This window comes from Alligator sinensis, unplaced genomic scaffold (assembly GCF_000455745.1).
Source record: "Alligator sinensis unplaced genomic scaffold, ASM45574v1 scaffold388_2, whole genome shotgun sequence".
NCBI classification, from domain to species: domain Eukaryota; kingdom Metazoa; phylum Chordata; order Crocodylia; family Alligatoridae; genus Alligator; species Alligator sinensis.
This window is the reverse complement of record NW_005842102.1, coordinates 2,333,599-2,354,479: the sequence shown is the minus strand read 5'-3', so window position 1 is coordinate 2,354,479 and position 20,881 is coordinate 2,333,599. Positions and strand designations below refer to the sequence as shown.

General features: G+C 52.6%; 2 protein-coding genes across 2 annotated transcripts in view; one reads left to right on the top strand and one right to left on the bottom strand.

The window, feature by feature from the left end:
• Positions 1-11,199, top strand: part of RAPGEF1 (Rap guanine nucleotide exchange factor 1) — a gene marked incomplete at its 5' end in the record, with an annotated part of 111,072 nt that extends 99,873 nt beyond the window's left edge. The window contains 9 exons of the mRNA XM_025204935.1: positions 657-749; positions 1,629-1,814; positions 2,876-2,960; positions 3,182-3,276; positions 4,108-4,186; positions 4,324-4,425; positions 4,843-4,940; positions 6,264-6,392; positions 7,075-11,199. Coding sequence (XP_025060720.1) covers positions 657-749; positions 1,629-1,814; positions 2,876-2,960; positions 3,182-3,276; positions 4,108-4,186; positions 4,324-4,425; positions 4,843-4,940; positions 6,264-6,392; positions 7,075-7,225 — 1,018 coding nt within the window. The remainder of the gene's footprint in view (positions 1-656; positions 750-1,628; positions 1,815-2,875; positions 2,961-3,181; positions 3,277-4,107; positions 4,187-4,323; positions 4,426-4,842; positions 4,941-6,263; positions 6,393-7,074) is intronic.
• Positions 11,200-14,800: 3,601 nt separating this feature from the next.
• On the bottom strand, positions 14,801-19,268 carry PRRT1B (proline rich transmembrane protein 1B). The gene is made up of 4 exons (XM_025204962.1): positions 18,962-19,268; positions 17,639-18,087; positions 16,955-17,095; positions 14,801-16,044 (listed from the first exon to the last, which is right to left on the bottom strand). The coding sequence occupies exons 1-4, from the start codon at positions 19,266-19,268 to the stop codon at positions 15,898-15,900; spliced, it is 1,044 nt and encodes a 347-aa protein (XP_025060747.1). The 3' UTR covers positions 14,801-15,897.
• Positions 19,269-20,881: the final 1,613 nt, after the last annotated feature.

Sequence of the window (20,881 nt, the reverse complement as noted above, 5' to 3'; positions counted from 1 at the left end):
CAGTGAAAATACCCACTCTGGGGAAGTGCTGGGCATAGGTAGCCAGAGCTTGGAGTTCTGGGCTCCATATCTCTCCCTCTATCTGCTTTAAGTAGTTTATGTTTAGATCCTTGTCGCATCCTTGCATGTTGCAAGTCTTCTCGACCCATGCTGGCCCTCGAGGTATTTCCCTAGTAGTAATCACTACAGCCATCGTTCTTCAAGCTGCAAACTAGGAGGTCTCCAGACCACATCCGTTATCCTTAACAACTGATGGAGTGAGTGCATATTTAATGGAAGTGCTGCCTGCTGAGGGAATGAGACAAGGATCGGAACTTGAGAGCTGCTGTTACAAGTGAGACCAGATGCTGCAGTTAGCTGAAGGGCTGTGACAGTGCTAGCACTCTGACAGCTTATTTAATTGTCACCTTAGAGGTAACGGTTCCAGGGCACATCATCTCTGCCATCTATTACTGCATCCACAAGACCCTTTCTCATGTTTGCAGCCTGTATTACTCGGTACAGCGCCTTGTAAGTGTTTCATTCTCAGAAATTGAACTCTGTCCTCAGTAGTGGCAGATCATAATGCTCCTTTGGGGACGTGCATCAGGGCACATGTCAAAGGTGCCACCAACGGCCCTGGCTCTACTGAGTTTATTCTTTAACTCGTGACTGACATATGAGAAATTCTGTCACTTCCCGGACACGTTTAAGAAGCGCGTCAGCAAGAACACGTTCTTCGTGCTGGTGCGAGTGGTGGATGAGCTGTGGTGAGCATCCCTCTTGCTTTGTTTTGGGGTGGTTGAGGGAGGTAGCAGGAATAGAGCTGCGCCACTTCTACATGCCACATCATGTATACCAGATCTGTGGTGGGAGACCTGAAGTGGCCTTCCCCAGATCTGTGCTGGCCATGGGGCACCTTCACTGGGCCTTTGATGTGTCAAGGTGTTTTCTCAGTGTCTCTTTCTGACTTAAAAATAAGCAATAAAACAGATATATTTTAAAGGAGGAAGAGCTGACAAGAGGAGGAGTGTGTGACGGGTTCCGTTCTGCTTGTGGGCAAAGCTGTTGGACACTGTACTGAGCTAATAGCCTTGTAGGCCAGAGTCCAAGGGAGAGATTTTTAAGAACACCTCTCTCTGCCTTAGCTGAGGGCTTATTTTGCTGCCATGCAAGCGTCCTAGATTTGATGCTGACTCAGGACTTTGGTCCCTTGTGGGGAGACTGGGGCAGGGGAGAGAAAGGTGAGGTGAAGCAGGTTGTACATCATGAGAGGCCACTGAGCAATGCCCAGCAGGTGAGCTGTAGGAGCTCCAGTCTCCAAAAGGAGTCTGGTTCATATAGCAGTATCATGAGTGAAGGTGGACAACATGTCTAGCCTGCCAGTGAAAATATGTCAGAAACAGCTTCTCAGAGCTGTGAGTGTGGGGAAGCTTAGCATGCTGAATGGACAAACCAAGCTATTATAAGGAGTGCATTTTGGGGGGCATAGCAGGCGTTGATCATGTCATTCTTAAACGTCAATGCAGATTTCTGATTTTTCCCATTGGTGAAAGGTAGCAAGCATTTATTACGGCAGGTAGGTAAGAGGACTGTTGTCTGCAGTGCCCTGTGTCTGACCCACCCCCTGCATTTCCCATCTTTCTCAGTTTAGTGGAGTTGACAGAAGAGATTCTGAAGCTGCTGATGGAACTGGTGTTCCGGTTAGTCTGCAACGGGGAGCTCAGCCTCGCTAGGGTGTTACGGAAAAATATTCTGGACAAGGTCGACCAGAAGAAAATGCTGAGATACGCCAACTCCATCAAACCCCTCGCGGCCCGAGGGGTGGCTGCCAGGTGAGAGAGTGTTTGAGTCCCATTGCAGCCCTCTCTGAGGGGTGACTGTCCTTGTGCTGCACGTAGGACAGGGAAAAGTCAATGTCATGCTCTGAACAGGAGCAACAGGAGTGTTGCTCCTCATTTCAGCGCAGTGACCATTCTTCACCTACCTGTGCCTGCCCATGCCGTCATACATGTGTACTCTTTCCATCCAGTCTTGGTTTCCTGGGCATGCATTGAATATGCCTCCCTGCACTCAAAGATTGAGCCCCTGGTCAGGAGCTATGTGAACACTGCCTGTATGGCGGTGAAATAACCTGAGCCTTCAGCGAATGAAGAGGAATGTGTCTGTCCTTCTTCGGCTGTGCAAGGGGAGAGGGCACAAGTCAGAATTCTCAGACGGATGGAAGGAGGCATGAGTGTGGCATATTGCAAGTTCTTGCAGCAAAGCCTAGGAGGCCAAAATGCAACAGGCCCACTGGCTGCCTCAGGCAGGGGGATGTTTCACACATCTGCCATGACCCAGGCAGGGACCTGTCATGTTGAATTTCAGGCCCTGTGGCATCATGTAAATGGTCTCCCAGCTCCAAATGCTGGAGAGCAAAATTTGTCCGGCTCTTTGTAGCTGAGGAGAGGAGCAAGCAGCATGTTCTTGGCTCTGTCTGAGGAGCAGGAGGACTTGCATGCAGAATTTCCTGAGAGGACAGGGGTCCTGAGATTTTACAGCTGCAGGATAAAGGGAAGTGGAAAGGGTGTGGTAAATATGATGGCATGGAAACCTGCTGTTGATAGGGAAGTCATGCCACTGGCTGTGTGCGCTCAGGAGAGTATGTGCTCCTCTCCTCTGCAGGGATGGTCTTTTTTAAAAAGTCTAGTGTGGAAATGTGGCTGTTTTTGGGGACACACTGATGTGCAGGTGGTTTAACACGGCGGAGGTCTGGTCACTCTCACACTTGATTTCTCTCTGTTCCATTGACTTCCTTGAGAGGGATGAAAGCTCACTAAAGCAAATGATATAAAGGATCCAAGGTGAATCAGGGTTTCATTAGTTGTTACCTTTCACTCGTTGTCTTCCACAGGCCAGGAACCCTGCATGATTTCCATAGTCACGAAATAGCTGAGCAGCTGACTCTCCTGGATGCCGAGCTCTTCTATAAAATAGAGGTACAGAGGAGGGATTGGGGCAGTGGGAGAGGTTCTAACAAAAGCTGTTTGCAAGCTCTGGTTTTGTTTTCTGACAGCCCTTGCATATACACCTGTCATCCTTGTAGAAGACAGCTGGGTTTGTGTCAGGGGAGAGCTGTAACTCAGGGGTGTGACACAGGAATCCACAAGGAGACATCTTGTTGTAATGCATGATGTGTTCCTCTCCCTTCCTTTCCCAGATCCCAGAAGTTTTGCTTTGGGCAAAAGAGCAAAATGAAGAGAAGAGTCCCAACCTGACACAGTTCACTGAGCACTTTAATAACATGTCCTACTGGTAAGGAGATTACAGTAATGGCACCTCTGTAACATTTCATCACTAGTGCCCCTAGAGTCCAAGAAAACTCTCTGTGAGGCAGTCTCCCTTGTGACTGTCTTAGTGGGTTTGTGTGGCCATAGCAAGATGTATCTTTTCTTACCCAGTTTTATTTCCTCCTTGAATGGATGATGGACCACTCTGCAAACAACTCATGAATAGCAGGAACACAAACATTTGTGGAAACTGCTGCATCTCCCAGATTTATGGCTGATATCACAGAGACCCTTCAAGCACCACCTCATGTACCTGAGTACACACACATCCCTTTTGCATGGAACTGAGCTCTGTATAGAAATGCAGGCGCTATTCCATATAAACAGTCTGAAAACAGGCCTCTTGAGAGAACTGATCTGTCAGCTAATGCTGTGGCTTGTATGAAAATCCAAGCCATGGGGACTGGCATGGCTAAATCCATTAAGGAGTTAAGCACATCCAGAACATGGGTGATTCAGTGAAATTCTGCTGCTGCCAGTCCACTTCAACAGCAGCAAAGGAGACACCTGCCCAGTAACATCCCCTGTGGCCAGTAGCCTTACTTTCTGTGGGACAGCAGTGCACCCTTGTAGGCAGCTCTCACGTTAGGGAATTCTGGAAGGTCTGTGCATTAAAGCATTTGATTAAGCCGTACAGAGAAGAAACATGACAGGGAAGCACCGGGCACTTCTCAGCATCATCGATCAGTGCTTGTTAGCTACCAGCTTTTCAGGAGAAGCAGCAGGAACCGTCAGATCATAACCCAGCCCGAGTGGTTTAATCCCTGTTACCATTTTGTTTCGTTTGTCCTCCCAGGGTCCGTTCAATCATTATGCTCCAGGAGAAAGCGCAAGACAGAGAGAGGCTGCTCCTTAAATTTATCAAGATTATGAAGGTAACTGCTTGATGCGGGCTGTTTTCTGCATGTCATGCAGGATGGAAATAGCAGTGTGGGACATGGTTAGGTGTAGCACTGCTTGTTGCCAGAAAGCCTCACAACGCTTCGCTCATTGATGTTCTCCCTCTTCTCAGCACTTAAGGAAGCTGAATAATTTTAACTCCTACCTGGCCATTCTTTCTGCACTGGATTCGGCACCCATCCGACGGCTGGAGTGGCAGAAGCAGACCTCAGAGGTGAGAAGCACAGGAGTTCTTGTGTTTAAGAGCGAAAGATGAATGCAGTTATGGCGTAAAATTGTTTGTTAGGTTTTAGTAACTCAAACCTGAGTGCAGTCGATAAAGTGTAATGATAAAGTCTCTCTCATAAAAAGCTGTTAATTTGCATTTTCCTTCAGCATCCTACTTTGAAAACTGCATGCAGGCCAGTACTGTTACAGGCTAGGACCCTATGTCTATGCATGGTGAAGGCATGATAATGTTCAAAGTGCGTGGCTTTCTGTCTGCCTAGCTAAGCACAGGCCCTGGTAAATTCAACCTTTTGGCAGAATTTGCTGCGTCCCAGTTGGCTTTGGTCTCTGCGGATGGGATTTCCACACACCCAGGTGCAGAGAGGGTAGCAGCAGTACCAGCGTGTGCTTTGTGTTTCCCTAGGGCCTGGCTGAGTACTGTACACTGATCGACAGCTCTTCATCCTTCCGTGCCTACCGAGCAGCTCTGGCAGAGGTGGAGCCTCCCTGTATACCATACCTGTGAGTAGCAGCAGTTCAAGGTGTGCTTGACTTGAAGTACAGTCATATCTAGAAGTCCTGTAGTTGCTTTCAAACCTTGTGAGTGCTGGAAGTTGAAATCGTTAAGTCCTCATTCCCCTAATTGCTTTCCCAAATGCTTATCCCCCGAGGAGGATTCCTTCAAGTGCTTCTGTTCTTGGGTCCTGTGAGCTCTGGATTTCTGTTGGCACTGAGAAGCATACGTGCTGATACTGGAGCAGCTCATCCCTTTGCCGGAAATGGCAGAATGCCCAGTCTTCCTGCACGTTCACAGAATAACTCGACTTGGGATTTCTCTAGCCTGATCCCTCAGTACAGTGTACCATAACCCACCACCCTTCAGGAAGTTCACACCCGGGGACACTGACACAGAGGTGAATCAGGGACAGCAGAGTAGAGATTGAGGTATCTGGACCTTTGGTACAAGCCAGTCAACTAGAATCCCTTCCTAGAACTGTGAGTAGAAATAGAGAAGTTTCCCTCTGAGAAGTCTGAAGCTACTGGATTTTGACCTGCAGTGAATCATCAGTCAGAGCTGATTCAGAGCCGGCTGTGACACACCTGGCTCAGCAAACTGTAAGTGCTGGTAAACTAGGACTTTGCAAACACACATCCTCACTGTCTATGCTCAAATGAAGTGTTCAAGGCCTTTCCCTTCACTGTAAACGTCCTGTAATCTAGATGTCAGATTCTCTCTGGGTCTCTTAGTAAAACTAAAATAAATCTGCCCTAGCACCAATTACCTATGTGCAAAGTTGATTGGATGAGGCAGCAGAAACACAGAATTAGCTACAGCTTCCCATCCATTCAGGACTGTCAGCAGGCAAGCCAGTGCAGAAGGGCAATGGAAATCATACAGATCCTGTGCCTCCCCTAGGGAGCTTTTGCCAGCCACGTTCTCAGAAGTAGAGCTCATCCCCCGCATTGCACAACAGTGCAGGGAAACTGAAGCCGCCATACCCTGTTCTTGCTGGGAATTATGTCAGTGGAAACTCCCCTGTGTCTTGTCCTCACTTTCAGCTGCAGGGAGATAAGTTTCCTCTGGTGCAGAGCCCAACCCCCCGTGCCGTTGATGTAAGTGCCGGTGCTTCCTCTCTAGGATGTCCCAAATGTGAACATGGCAACAAGAACTTTTGAGGTCTAGGAAAGGAATGGCTGTGTTTGGTTAAGAACCCTGGACCTAAACTTTGCTGCAACACTGAGCAGTGGAAGGGGTTTCTGGTTGTCTTTCAGTCATTGTGACTAACCTGAAGCTCTTGACTTGTCTCCCTTTTCCCTGCCTGTTGTCCCCCATCTCTCTTCCAGTGGTCTCATTCTCCAGGACCTGACTTTTGTTCATCTGGGGAACCCAGACTACATCGATGGCAAAGTGAACTTCTCCAAACGCTGGCAGCAGTTTAACATTCTGGACAGCATGAGGTGCTTCCAGCAAGTGTAAGTGCAGTTGGCTGTTTGTCTCTCTGAGGAGGGAGTCAAATCTGACTTGGGACTGTTTGCTCTGATACCCTAGGAGATGAGAGAGGGCACGGGGGGCACAGATCATACTCTGGTGCTGGAACAAAGAAGGAACCCAGTTAAGAAAGGAGTGTCGTGAAGTCAGGAGGGGACAGCGTAGAATACCCAAATCCTGGAGACAGCAGAAAGCTGGGTCTGAAGTTGGATCCAGTCCCTGTCCCTTTTGGGTTCAGACGTAATCCTGGCAGCATGCACACCAAAGCATTTTCCAGCCGTGTTTTTAAGCTTCCCATGAAACAAGGTGTCCACTGGTCCTTTTGTGAAGTTCAGCTTATTTCTTCTCCAGCCTCGTTTGTTGCTGGTGCTTCTTTCAGTCTTCATAGTTTTTCTCTTTCATGCTGTGTCCTGCTAGCGATTGCCATTATAATTGGTCCATGCTAGTTGCCAGGCTGGTGTTTTGTTCCCTTTTCAAAGATCAACACTGCATTTGCCTCTCCTTGACCAGTGCATTGTTACCTTAAGCAGTCGACCCTGTTGTACAGATGGTAGAACTAGAACATTGAGCGTCTTCCAGAGCAGTCAGGGGTTCGCCAAGGATGAGGCTGGCTCCCAGCGTGTTGCAGTCATCACATTAACTGCAGTGTTCTCTCTGGTTTTTCAGACATTATGACATCAAAAGAAATGACGACATAGTCTCATTCTTCAACGATTTCAGTGACCATCTGGCCGAGGAGGCCTTGTGGGAACTGTCTCTGAAAATCAAGCCTCGGAATATAACAAGGCGAAAAACAGACAGGGAAGAGAAGACCTAGGAGGAGGAGAACGTGTGAGTGAGCACTGCTGCACAGAGGGCAGCTCTGAGACCAGAGCAACAAACTCGTACCTGTTACTGGATGTCGCACTCTCCCTCCCAGTTGACAGCAGCTGCTGGCTTTTCTGGGCCTGTGAAGGCTGGGGTCGCTCAACGGAAGAGCTGGGAATGTGTATGGATGCCATCTTTCGTTAGACAGCAGAAGCCCAGAGGCCCCAGAGCTCATTTCACTCTCCTTCTTCCACCCCTTGTCCCTCTGTGCCATGAATCAGCTTTAAACCGGGGAAGAGAGAGCCTGGGAAGGAGAATCTCTGTAAGCACGTTTTTCCAGCTCCAGTCTGCAAATGCAGGGAGGGGCAGCTCAGCGTCCGCCAGCACCTTGTCTGCTGATCTCGATTCAGCAGCCGGCATGAACCGGGAATGCTCGCTGCCTTCCCATCCAGCTCTCCTGTGCAGTGCCATCTCCAATCACGTTTTCCCTAGGGGCAGGGGCAGGTGAAGAGAGCCTCCCCCTCTGCCCCAGAGGAGTGCCAGTTTGAAAGAGCTCGCTTGTGTTTACAGGGGCTGGCAAATCTAAGTGCCCCAGATCTCCCCGGCCTTCCTGATGGAGGGAAGGCCGCCTCCACAGACACAGCAGAGGCACTGAAGACATGGGGAAGGGGGCTGCTGTCTCCAGTCATGGCATGCTCCCCTCTTGAATCTCATTATTTAAATGACAGTAATCCCTCCAATCCCTGGAAGCAATGACTAGCCAAGGTACTGTGGGTCACTGTCTTGTAGACGTGTATCTCTTAGCAATGGTACTGGCTATTGCACCGTAAATACTGTAGTATATGAGACTGGCCATTTGTATATACTAGTATTTAGGTTCCATTGGAGGTTTTTTCATGCATGTCTGAATGCCAGTGGGTTTAAAGGAAAAAAGAAAATGTGCAGAATGCCGTGCATAAAATCCACAACTCGTGAATAATGTTGTTCCACGTGCTGGTATAATGGAGGCCTGGGGCAGCTGTGTCTGGAACAGAGTGCACAGAAAGGCACCTAGACCCTGGCAGAAGGGCTAGCAGGTGTGTTCCCCGGAGTCCTTAATGCCGAGGTGGAAAGGAAAAGGCTTTAGCTCGACGCTAAGACTGATCATCCTTTCCCCCCAGCCTTGTTGTCGTCCCCCTCTTCGTACCCCCTGGTGCTGCATTTTGTGATCTCGATAGTAGAAAAGCTGCAGGAGCTCATTGCAGTTGGCAAAGCCAAGTTGCCCAGCCTAGCCAAGTCCCAAATGACTGGGGCCCAGACACCCCCACATGTCATGGAAGGGGGAAGGGTCCACATTTACTTTCACATGCCACGTTAACCCCAGTCTGTTCCATGTGCCTTATTCAATCCCTTGGTCCCCTCTCCCCATCTTCACGCCTCTGGAGGATGTGTCCTTATCACCAATGCAGCTAGGCTTGACCAGTCAGACCCTCCCCCTTCCCATTCGTTTGTCCTCCATCAATTGTTTACAGTGTTGGTCGTGTTTTCAGGTGTCTGTTGTAGATTTTAATTGGCCTGACAAGGCCCTGTTCTGGAACCACAGTGTGCAAGTCACTTGACAGTGATCATGTGTATTTTTGTGGGGGGGAGGGGGGGGTTGGGTTGGGGGTTTTTTTGTTGTAGAGGATTTGAACAGAACCTTGCTGTCTTAGGGCTATAAATCCTAAGAGGTTTTACCTGGGAATTTTCCCCACAAGCATCCTTTAACTTATTTCTCACTAGCAGTTTGGTGTTTGCTACACCTGTCATTTGTCTAAGTCAGAGCTATAAGCACTTCCTTCTGCAAACCGATTGCAAAGTCTTTCCTGATCTGTGTTGTGGCAGCTTTGAGTGACAATCTGCATGGCCCAAGATGGGACGACACCCCTCAGTATTCAGTTGAAGGGTAGTTTTTTGTTGGGGTTTTTTTTAAACTGTGTATTTCCTTTTTGTTTTCAATGAATATATCTAAGCAGAAAACAGGACTTGTCTGCACCCAGACTGGCACCATTTTCACTGAAGGAGCGTGTTGAAGCAACTCGAGTCAAATGCTGCAATATCCTGGCTGAGTGGATTTTGTCAATGTAACTGTGAAAACCTTTCTTTTCTGACCAGCTCAAGTGAAATCAGAGTTTTTGCAAAGGGTGTTGCACCTCTTCAGCTAACCCTGGTTTTAGACTGGTTTAAGGTTAAACCAGTGTGTTGTTCTGTAGATACCATACAATGTCCCCCCCTTCCCTCTCCCGGCACCCTACCAGATGCAAGATTAATTTTTCAGGCTGGTTCTCATCATGTCTTATAGTGTCCGTGTCCAAAGGCCATTCAGAACAAGCGCGGCGAGTGAGCAGGGACGGACAGCATGATTTATCCTTTGCGTGTGGCTGCATTTGATGTAAAGAGAATATGGAGGAGTAAGAGGCCAACAGATGAATCCTGGCTAGACCTAGACAGCTCCTGAGGTGGAAAAAACTAGCAGAACAAGTATGGAAACTGTGCCCTTAACTTCAAAAGAAAAACAGTTAAAGAGCTCATTCTTAGGTAGCTAATCTGCTTATTTCAGCTGGAAGCCACGTACAGTAAAGTCTTTGCAATCGTTCAACGGTTCAACAACTTTGAAGCAGGAAGTGATTTTTTTTCTTTCTTTGTAAATAAGTTATTTAAAAAAAAAAAAAAAGTCTGAAAAGGCAAATAGGACCTGCGTTTGGTGCAGACTCCTCTGCTGACTGGCTCCAAACACGCCACTTTATTTTTGCAGAGCAGAGCAGAGCGTAGGCAATTCATAGCAGTATTGTATGCGTGCGTGGCAGTGTCGCTCAAATTGTCCTTTCATTTCAAGAGTACGTTGGCTCAGCTCCTCACACGTGCATGTGCGTGTCGCGTTCCCTCTGGGGTGATGTCTGAGGCAGCTCTTGCTGAGAAGAGGTGACGGGGAATGAAAGGACCCAGCTGACCTCAGCAGGAACGCACCTTGTCCTAAAACCAGCCCCGCAGGTGCACGTGTTGGTGTTTTCCATTAGTTCCACCCTCCCCGCTACGTGTGCATTGTTTTCTACATCCTGCCTTGTCACCGAACGCCAGAGAAGAAGACCCTTTGGGAACTAGCCCAGAACAAATCACAGCTGCCCGTGCGCATTAAGCCAGCTCCCTGCAAAAGGCAAGCCCTCCCTGCCATTGCACAAGTGGGCATGTGGATTTCCTGGCTGCACCCTGGGAGATCCTTGCTTGAGCAGCTCTCTGCAAATAGTGACCGGGAAACTGATGGTTAGCCGCAGTCAGCAGGATCCCGTTACTGGCACGCTGCGTGGCATGAAGGCAAGTCCAGCTCTTGGGGGACGCCCATGGGTAAGCCTCAGCCTGCTTGCTTTTCTCTCAATTGTAGGTGCATGAAAGGACCTAGCCAGAACTGGGGTGACCTAGAGCGCCAGTGCAGGCAAAGCTGGACAGAGAAGGGGCACGGGAATGTTCTCCCATGTACCGTAAGATCATGTATCAGTTCCCTGTCAGCAGCAGTCCAAGTGCTTTGTTGCACGTGGAGGGCTCACACCACGGCTCGCTGTGTTTGGCAAGCCCGATGCCTGAGCGGGATAGAAGACGGCGGTTCTCATGGTCGGTCCAGCCTCCTCTTGCAAGCAGAGACCTGAGGGCGACTTCCTTTTTCTGCAGTCGAGGGTTGCTACAGCGTTGACTGAATAGCAAAGCAGAGGCCAAATAAGGGCTGTCTCCAGCGTCTGTGTTTCTAGGATGACAGCAGCCATATTTGGAAAGGTGTAGGGATGGGTGCCAGACACGGGACGTCCCCCGCGTGACCTGAACCCGGCCGGCTCCACGGTCCCCAAGCCTCTCCTGCCATCCCCAGATGTTACAGTGTATATTTACCACTAACCCAGCCCCAATAGCGACATCTTCCTGCAAACATTTCAAATGTGTAACTTTTATATTTAAGAAGAAATAAACACAGATAAAGAACCCAGGCTAACGATCATGTTTACAGTGCATGCCGCGGTCTGTGGATTAAAGTGACAATCGATCCCACTTCTCCAGCTGGTGTGGCCTCGTGTTTTCTACGGTTTGCCTCTGCCTGGGTCTTGTTCTTGAGTTGGCTTTTGTCTCGCATGCCTTCTAACCAAGACATTTTTTTTCCCTTTCCCCTTGCTCCCCAGCCTATGCCCATTCATTGCTACAGAACAGGGGTGTTTTCCAAGGAAGTACTGTTCATGAAATACCACTTACCTCTGCATCGTCATAGTCATGTAGCACGTACGTGTGTGTGTGTGTGTGTGTGTGTGTGTAGGGGCAGGGGAATTCTGTTCCCTTACACCCTGCGAAGGAGGGTGTGCGTGTGTCACAGAATATCCAGCAAGTGTCATTGTGATGGACGCTGCGCCTGTGGATAATTGCTGGGAGAAACGGATGACTGGAAATGCAGTGCTCATGGGCTATTCTGGTCCTGGCTAAGGTTCAAAATTCCACTGGAAATAACCAGCATGTGCCAGATTGGAGAGCAGGATGCTCAGACACTGACTGAGTCGCATACCAAAAGCAGCGCTCCGGTCGGATGGGCTTGCAGGGTGTGGTGCACAGAGTGCCACATCAGAGCTGGCCCGAAAACCGCATTGCCTCCAGCCACTGCAAGCTGCAGTGGGAGAGACTGCACAGGCAAGCATGCTGCGAGCAGCAGGGCGGATGGAGCCTGCACGCTCTTTTTTATGGCGAGGATAAATTGAAAGGCTGGTCTAGCGTTTTAAAGCACCGAACAGGGAAGCAGTTATGTCGCTTGTTTGCTGCGGGCCTTTCTGCAAGCATTGCACTGCTCTCTCGTTACGTAGGGTGCTTTGCCTCCTGACTTGGACTTTGCCTGTTCCTTTCTTTTTACTAATTTTGTCCCGTGTGCTTTGTGTAACATCTCTCTTTAAGCAGTTGCCGTGCTACATCCCAGACGTGGTTTCTTTTCCATGTTGGCCAAAGGAGCTGCTGGGCTTAAGTGCTGACGGTTTGTTGGTGTTTTAAGAGCTCAGGCCTGCCAGGTGCACAGAGGTGTCAACTCCTGCTCCTGTGTAAGGGGCAACGCGGGTAGCATCTGGTGGGACTGAGGTCAAGCTGGTGTGAGATCTCACAAGCAGGCCCATAGCAGAGCACAGCAGTATTTTCAGGGGCCTGAGACAGACCCTTATTCCCCGCTCAGGTTGCAGTGAAGTAGACTGACATCAAGCTGCCGTGTTGGCTTCCATTAAAGCAATTGCTGCCCCTTACCAGAGGAGAAGAGGGGCTAGCCCTTGTGTGAGCAGATTCCACTTTCTCGAGGCTTTAATCACATCCTGCATTTACATAACACTTTCCATCCATGGATCACTTTACAAATGGGGAAACCGAGGCACAGTTGAAGTGACTTAGGGTAGAAATAAGTATAGATCTCAGGTTCCCATGCCCCTGCCTATGCTTGGTGAACTATGCCACAGCCTCCTGCTTCGCTGCTGATTGTAATCATGGGTCTCTCCTATCCGTGTAGCTCCAAGCTACTGTGCTTACCACGGTCCCCTTCTGCGAGGGTCCCCGTGCGTAAGGTTGAGTCGTACTCAACCGTAGCTGAGGGACCCGTTCAGATCGTGTTGCCTGGGTAACAGATGCTGCCTCCAGGCCTGTCTCCTGGAGAGGTGATAGCTCAGAGCTAACCCCATGCAGATGTGTAGATGCTGCCAGTATTTTTGAGCACTCCTGTGCCAGTTTGTTACAGGGGCAGGACCCGAGGGAGGGGGTTGGCCTCACTTTCTGCACGCGGGCCCCATGACCACCTGGTCAGCCACCTCTCGGCCTTTTGTGACAGTGCATCTCTGCTGGGGATCTTGCCGGGCGGAAGAGCACGCGCCCTCCCTGCAGACGAAGGTGCTGAGTGAGGCAAGGTGAAAGGAGTGGCCCAAGGCCTGGCAGCAAGTCAGTGGCAGAACTGATGGCAGCCTGCCAGAGCCCATCTGAGCTGTTTGTGGTGGGGTCGCTTCCCGGCTATGGCTGTGGCCAGGCTGCAGAAACGAGGTGTCCTGGAAGTTCCTGTAGGCAACCCTGTTTCAGCCTCGCTCCCAAAGTGGGAACCAGCTGCAGCAGAGCCACTGCATTGCTTGGCCCTCAACAAGGCTGTTTCAGCCCTCTGGGGATGCTGGGTCTGGAGCGAGCCACCTGGTCCATGCAGAAGCCCCTGTAATGCGGCAGCTGAAGTGCTGCCCAAAGTAGCTCCGAAGAAGTGGACACGGGTCTGCTGCAACCCCCTCACGGGAGGACTGCCCAGGTGTGGGGCTATCATTTGCATGGTGATGGGTGAGGCTTGGTGGCCACCCTGCTACATCCGTGCTGTGAATAAGGGGCCTGGGTGCAGCAGGGAGGCTGGGAGTGAGGGGCAGAGGGCAGCTCTGCTGGTGCCAGGCCAGGCCCAGCGTGGTGCAGGCCAGAGGCCTGTCCAGGGAAGCATGGAGCTGTGGAAAGCCCAGGCAGGGAGCCCAGGAGATGGCGTTGGGTGCTCTGGACCTGCGACTGGATGAATTCCCAGTGGCGGACAGGAGAGATTTGCTTTCTGCCTAACGCAGGTAAGAGGTCCGGATCATCCTGCTTCTCGGGCTTGGTTGTGGCCGGTGACCTGGGCAGGCCTGCCTCACCGGCACCCGCTCTTTGGGGTCTGGGGCCATAGGCAGTTGCTAAATGGTGAAGGGAAGTGGGGGGTGGTTCTCCTTGGGTTAGTGGCACTCCTACCTGCAACTGCTCTGCTGGGTCCAGACCAGCCTCCCTAAGAGGCTATCAACGGAAGCAGCGGTGCTATGAAAAGCCCAGGCTGGGACCACAGGGGATGGATAATGGCTCTAAAAAACAAGCTGGAAGCATGGCTAGCCTGTGAAAATCCTGCCCCTTACTGCAGCACAACTCCATGCCCAGTTAAAAGCCTCTGGGTTGTCTCGCTGCTGTGGTCATCGCCTGCCCGGGTCATCGCTGTGCTCCCCCAGACCTACCTGCAAATATGATTGAGTTAGCTAATTTCCGGACGCTGAACGCGTGCGCAGAGCAAGCTCAGCTCTGTGCATCCAGAGCCGGGCACCTTGCACTGATCGTGTTGGTTTTCACACGTGCGATGTTACACCACTACCAGCGTTCGAGCAGGCCACTCCCTGAGGGCTGCTTGCATGGGTGCGAAGAGGCAGGAGCAGCAAACATGCAGTATTCCTCGGCCAGTGCAGGTAAAGCAGCTTTTGGGCTGGGGCCGTGTGTATGCGGTGCCTGGGGGTCAGGACTGCTCATAAGCACAAAGTTGGAGCTTTGCATGGGAGCTCACAGGAAGGCAGAGGGATTTTAGCTTGAGCCATCCAACCATCCTGCAGCTTCCTCCTGGTATTTCGACATCTGGGACTTTGGCTGTGCTGCAGCCCAGCTCCAAAGGGCGATCCAGGGCAAACAAGACCCCTTGTCCAAAGCATTCACCTTACCCTAGAAGTACCCCACTAAGGGCACAAAATTTAGGAATGAGCAAAGTGCATCAGACTCAGGATTGAGCTAGTACCCTGGCTGGACACGTGGAAACGTGAGTTTGCGTTAAACCTATTTTTATGTAAATACAGGAACAGAAAGAGAAGGGAAAATTATTTGTAGCTTCCCTGTAATAGAGTTTCTTAAATTCTTTCCTATTTTTTTTAAAAAGAGGGTGTTTTATAATGAGCTTTTTTGGGCTGTGATCCCTAGGGAATCCAGAAATAACACTGCCTTTTGGGTTACAGCTTCTGTTGGCTGGTCTCTGCTTTTAACCTGGATTCTGGGTGTTAGAAGCTTATATTCAGGTAGGCTCATAGCATCTCTTGTGTCAGTCCAATAAAATGGGATAATCTTTTGGGTGTTTGTCCAAAACAAATTGTGCGGCAAGGGGAAGCGTAATTCAGCTGATCCCGCGGGGCTTTTCCCTCTGCCGACTCCTATTGCTCTGGTGTTTCTAGGGAGATCGTTGATCAGCACGAGCAAAGCAAGAGTCCTCCAGGCTCGGTTTTTCTGATGGTGTGAAACAAGGGTGAACTTAGCGTGGGATGCCCTTGTCAGGGGAGGGCTTCAGTACTGCAGCCTCCCTGGCTTCATCCTACTGTGGGCTTTCATTGCTTTCCCCTTAAGCAGTTGCTCTGGGAATAGAGCTCCCAGGGTCTCAATGAGGCCACGGAGGCTGATGGGTCCTGCAGCTGTTGCAGCCTGATACCTGGCATAGGGGTGAGGTCTCGTTTTGGGATTGGGACCAGGCTAGTGAAGCAATGCGGCAATCAGCCTGGGGGAGCTTGGGTCACTTTATCTTCCCGTCCCCTGGGGCAGGATGAGGCAGGGCGGTTTGTTCTTGTGTTGGCTTTGCTGCTTCCTTGTGACTGTTGCTCTCTGGGTGCAAGTGGTTGGGTTGGGTTGGCTGTGGCTACCGCAGGGCCTGTACGGTCACTGCACTGGAGGAAGAAAATGCAGCGCCAAACACAGGCCGAAGATGTACCCGTGCTGTGCAATCCCTGCTGGCTGCTGGGGCAGAGGTGGGGGAGACCCTCTGATCTCTGTACCACTGCACTCCTCTTAGCCCCCAGCTAGGTATGTGTCCCTTTGCTGCTCACGTGGACGGCAGTGCTGAGCTCTGCAGAGAACGTGCTGCATCCTGTTGTCTCCCGGGCATGGTCATATGTAGAGAGCCACCACCACGTAGATGACCCAGCTGACAGACACAAACACGCCGAAGAGCAGACTGAAGAGGATCAGGGTCCGAGCTTTCCTGGATGCCAGCTTGGCTTGGATGAGGTCTCCTCTGCCCAGGGCTGCTCGTGTCTGAGGTGGGGAGAAGAGCATGTCAGCAAATGAGAAGACAGTGGCAGTTTCTGAGGTTTGTCTAGACCCCCAGACCAAGGGCACGGTTCCCCTGCACGGTGCTGCTGGCAAAGCAGAAAGGCACAAGAGGCCTGATCGCCGAGCATAGGGGGGATCTCCCTCCTACGGACTTCTGTAGCACCTACATATCTCTGTGGGTCTGGATTTGCCAGCTCACGATTACTGAGACTAATAGAAAAAGGAAGGGCTGGTTTCACAGTGTCTTGGTATCTAGGATTTTCTGCCCCAAGAGACACTGGCCAAATCTTTACTGCTGGGACTCCAGCTGGATGGGACCTCCTCAGGTCACCTGGTCCAGCCCCCCGTTCAGGGTAGGATCATTCCCAACTAAACCATCCCAGCCGAGCGTCTGTCCAGCCCGCTCTTGCAACTCCCCAGGGACACCGATTCCACCGCTTCTCCAGGGGCCTGTCTCAATGCTTGACCCCCACCAGCAGCAAACCCTTCCTCAACTCCGACCAAAATTTCCTGTGCTGCAGTTTGAGACTGTGGCTCCTACTCCTGTCCCCTACGGCCACCGGAAAAGGCTTTCTCTTCATGGGTATGAATGGGGACTGGTGGGTTCACGGAGGAGTTGTGCTGTCACGTGCCTAGGGTGCAGCCAAGAGCCAACTCTGGAGAAGAAAGGATTGTTCCTGGAATTGCTCCCTCCTTCTGCTACCCCAAATAGCTACGACCAGGGACCCCGTGGCTCAGCCTTCCTGCAACAGCAACCTCTTAGCATCATTTGAGTGTATCCTATTGCTACTGCTGACCATCCCTCACACGCTGCAGGGGCATGAGGAGAGGACCCCGCTGCCAAGATCACCTGGGCTCCGTTGAGAGGAGCCAGGCTGAGGATGTTTCCTACCTCCTGGGAGTACACAAGAGCGATCATCCCCGTCAGTAAGCAGCAGAAGATCATCACCAGCACGGACTCCACCATGTAGTCCTTGGGCGGACGTCTCCTGTTGACGGGTGCCGGAAGCCCAGTGCCAGGCGGCCCGTTGTACTGTAAGGCAGAGCAAAGCGGGCTCTTAATGCCAGGAGACCTGGGCCATCCCCTGGGCTACCTCTTGCCTGGCATCACTAGAGTGACGTGGAAAAGGCACCCGCTGCACCCACCCCATTCCTTCCAAGGGATTGCTGATGCTACTGCCCGGAGATCGTCCCGTGCTCTCAGGACCTTGCCGTAGGGCTCTGGGAGTTGTCAAGGAGCTACGTCATGGACAGACTAGCACCGGGCCCGTGTTCCCTTCTGACCCTGCCAAGGGGGAGAGCAATGGGATGGCCCCACGACTTGTTGTGAAGTCCATGAAGTCATTTTGTATTGCATGCACTCAAGGCTGGCCCTCTGGCCCTGCTGTCTGCTGTGGGAAGAAGGGAGGGGAACCTCCCAACCCGTGCATCCTTGGAAGACAGGCCCTTGGAGGGAAGCTGTGTAAGGGGGACGTAGTCCTGGTTAGCTCAGCAGTCGTGTTGCCACATGCTGCTGAGGGGCAACTGGAGGGGTGCGGGTTTGGAGGGGCGAGAGGAGTGCGAAGAGGCTACGTACAATCGCGTAAGGGAAGAAGACAGGAGGTAGATTCGACTGGGAGCAGGCAGGGTGGTGCACGGGTCCTGGCTGGTACGTGATGGGCACTTGTCCTGAGCCAGGGGCCTGGAACGGCGGGTACAGCAAGTGAAGCATCTTTGGGTCTGGAGGAGAGTAGGGCGGCGGGTCCTCCACAAAGCCAGCATTGGCGGTGCCCGACGAGCGCTTGGGCCCTTGCCTCTCTTGCGTGGCAGGTGCAGGTTGGCTGGCGGCACCCCCAAGGTCTGGGGATGTGGTGCTCTGCTGCTGCCCTGTCCCCACAGCCCCGACTCCTCCTCCACCGGGCTCTCCAGGGGTCCCCCGGGCCGCCCCGAGAGCTCCTTCCACGCTGATGCTGATCCCTGCGAGGGGCTCGCGGCTTCTCAGCCCGTCTGCAGAGGCGCGGGCAGGCTCGGCTGTGGCGCCGGTCCCTGGAAAGAAACCACAGCACAGTGAGCGCCGCGCTCTCGCTGAGGCGGTGACTCCTCTGCAGAGCCAAAGTGCCTCGCTCCCCAGCAATGAGGCGAACAGGAGAGGGCTCGAGACAGGCTGCCAAAACCACTCATCCTCGCACGCGCGCTCTGCCTTTCTCTGGATCCCGTTCACCAAGCAGGCGTGAGCAGAGGAGAGCCAGCCGTGCACTGAGCCTGCTCCAGGATGGTGGTCACCTGGCTCTTTCCCCGTCGGCTTTTATTCCCCCCGGGCCAGAAGCAGGCAGGAGGAGGTGCTGCGCGGGGCCAGCAGCTCCCGGGATGGGTTCTCGGAAGCGTTCGGATCCATTCCCCAATCCTGACAGGGTGGTTTAGGTGCCGCTCGGACCGCCAGAGCCCTGGCAGGTCACCGTGCCCCTGGCGTGTCTGTGCTGCTCCACGGGGAGGATTAGCACGGGCAGTACCAGTCCCCTGAGCCAAGAGCACGGCCCAGACAAGAGGCAGCTGTGCGATGCCATATGTGAAACTCTGTAAATCCCTATGTGTGCGAGTCCCACGGGACTGACTGCCCCACCGCACGCTCCCATAGACCCGCGACCCCACCGACATCACACCTCTGGTTTCCTGTTAGATCCCCTGTGTTACATTCCCTGTTTGGGGCCTTGACTGCCTTTCCCCATGGCAAGGGACCTTGGGAGAGCCTGGCTCTGCAGACCAGGGAGGTCTTTGCTTTTCATAAGGAAGCAGGACAGACAGCATCTTGGGAAGGGGCCAGGTGGGGAGAAGGAACGTGACAAAAGGTTTGTGGTTTCTGGAAACTGGGACAGAAGGGAGAATAGCAAAGCTGCCATCTGTCCTCCAGCTGCCACTTCACCTGTGATGTAGCGCAGGACCTGGCAGGGCCTTATGGCTACGGTGTCAGGGGACAGTGCGGCCTCGTGGTCTGTGATATTGCCAGGGCAGGGTGACGGCCAGGCGCCCTGTGGCACAGAAAAGACCAACATGTTCCTACGACCCTGGAAGATCCCTGTTAGTGACCGTCGTTTCCACGCACCAGACCTCAGCTTGGGGTGGCTCGGAGCAGGTAGGGGCACGGTGGCATCACATTGCTGTGAGCCTGCACTGCCTTCTTTGCCCGGGTCTCTGGGAAAAGGGTGCTGTAGATGTGCAAATACCAGCATCTGTATGTGGGTTTGAGTAGGAAATACTCCATTAGCGGGGCACCCCTCCAGTCTGGTCTGGCACGGTGCAGGTTGCACAAAGGCTGCGGAGAGTTCCCACAAAGCAAACCCCACCAGGCTCTTTCTTCCCTCTCCAGGGTTTGCCAGCCCAATGCAGCAGACTCCTGGCAAAGTTTAACCCTAAAATGAGGGATTGCTGAGACGCGGAGCTGTGGGACCCGGTCACCGGATGTTTGGCCTTGCCAAGGGAAGGAAGAAGAGGAGGGCCTCTCCAAGCAAAGCCAGCTGCAACCTGTGAAACCCAGTCAAGCCTCAGCTGGGATCCAGGCTTTCAGGTCAGCAGCTTGTGCTGAGAGGAACCTGGCCAGAACCAGCAACCCTCCGAACTGTGGTCAAGATCAAAATGATCCCCCCAGCCGCCCCGGGACCCTCGGAGCTCGGTGATGCATCTTCAGGGAGCCTGGCCCGCTTGAGAAACTATCTGCTGGATGTTAAAGCCCAGAAGGACGTGGAGGCCTCCTTGCTGCAGCTCTCTGGAGTTGCTTTTGGCTTTATTCGACTCGCGTGGCCTGGCTGAGCCTCCATCCCGGCTCTCTGTCCAGCCCCATGCACCCTTAGGGATTTCCATCCGGATGTGACCACTACCCAAACTGCAGACTTCCTGCAGCTCGGCTCTTGTTAACGGTGGACACGGGCAGCCCATAGCAGAGGGGGAAAATAGAGGGACAACCTTGCCACCAGTGCACTATCAAGCAGGGGATGCCCCCGTCTTGGCTCCTGAGTAGGGGTGACTGCCTGGCCTTTGTCCTGTCTACTTGTGCCTCGCTCTACTTCTTGGAAAGAGAGAAGCAACTGGAGGGCTTTTGGCTTCCCTCTGTGCATGTAAAGGAGCTGGATCCCTACTAACAGCATGTCACGAGAGCTACGTCTTGCTAGGGCCGTGTGTAGATACTCCCCCTCCTCCCGGGCCCTGGAAGCATGGAGAAAACCGAAGTGTAAAGGCAACGTGTCTTGCCCAAGGCCGCATGCTGCATCGGTGTCAGAGCCGGGTCTCCCTCTCGGGCCACACTGACTCTCAGCCCTGCGCCCAGGCCACTTAAACTAATCATTTAAATTGAACGGTGTTCAAACCTGAGATGGAAATGCACAGATCCTTGCCCCCCTCCCCCAGTGCTGTCACGTGCTGTCTGGTCCTTGTAACCCTTAGGACCTGCCATGATGGGAGGTCCTAGCTCGGACCCTTTCCGTTCCAGGGCCCCTGGCACGCCTGGAGCAATTTGCTGCTTGCCTGCACAGGTGTGGTGAGAGAAGGACGGTGCTGTGGCCTGGGAGCAAGCAGCAGGACGAGTGTACGCTGGGCGGCCCCGTGGACAGAACCGGGCACCCTGGCGCGTGCCCCTGCCAACAGACTGCGGCCTCCTGAAATATGGATGCCCCACTTCCATGGCAACAGTGTGATGCTGGTGTCGGGGTGTACCTGTGCATTTCCCTTGGCATCTGTCCTTCCGGCGAGTGTGGCAGCCACAACGCTTGGTGGCTCACGCTCACACCGGACGGCAGCTTGGAAATCCGGAGCCCTTCGGGGACCGGAGCTGCTTGACTTAGTTTCACTC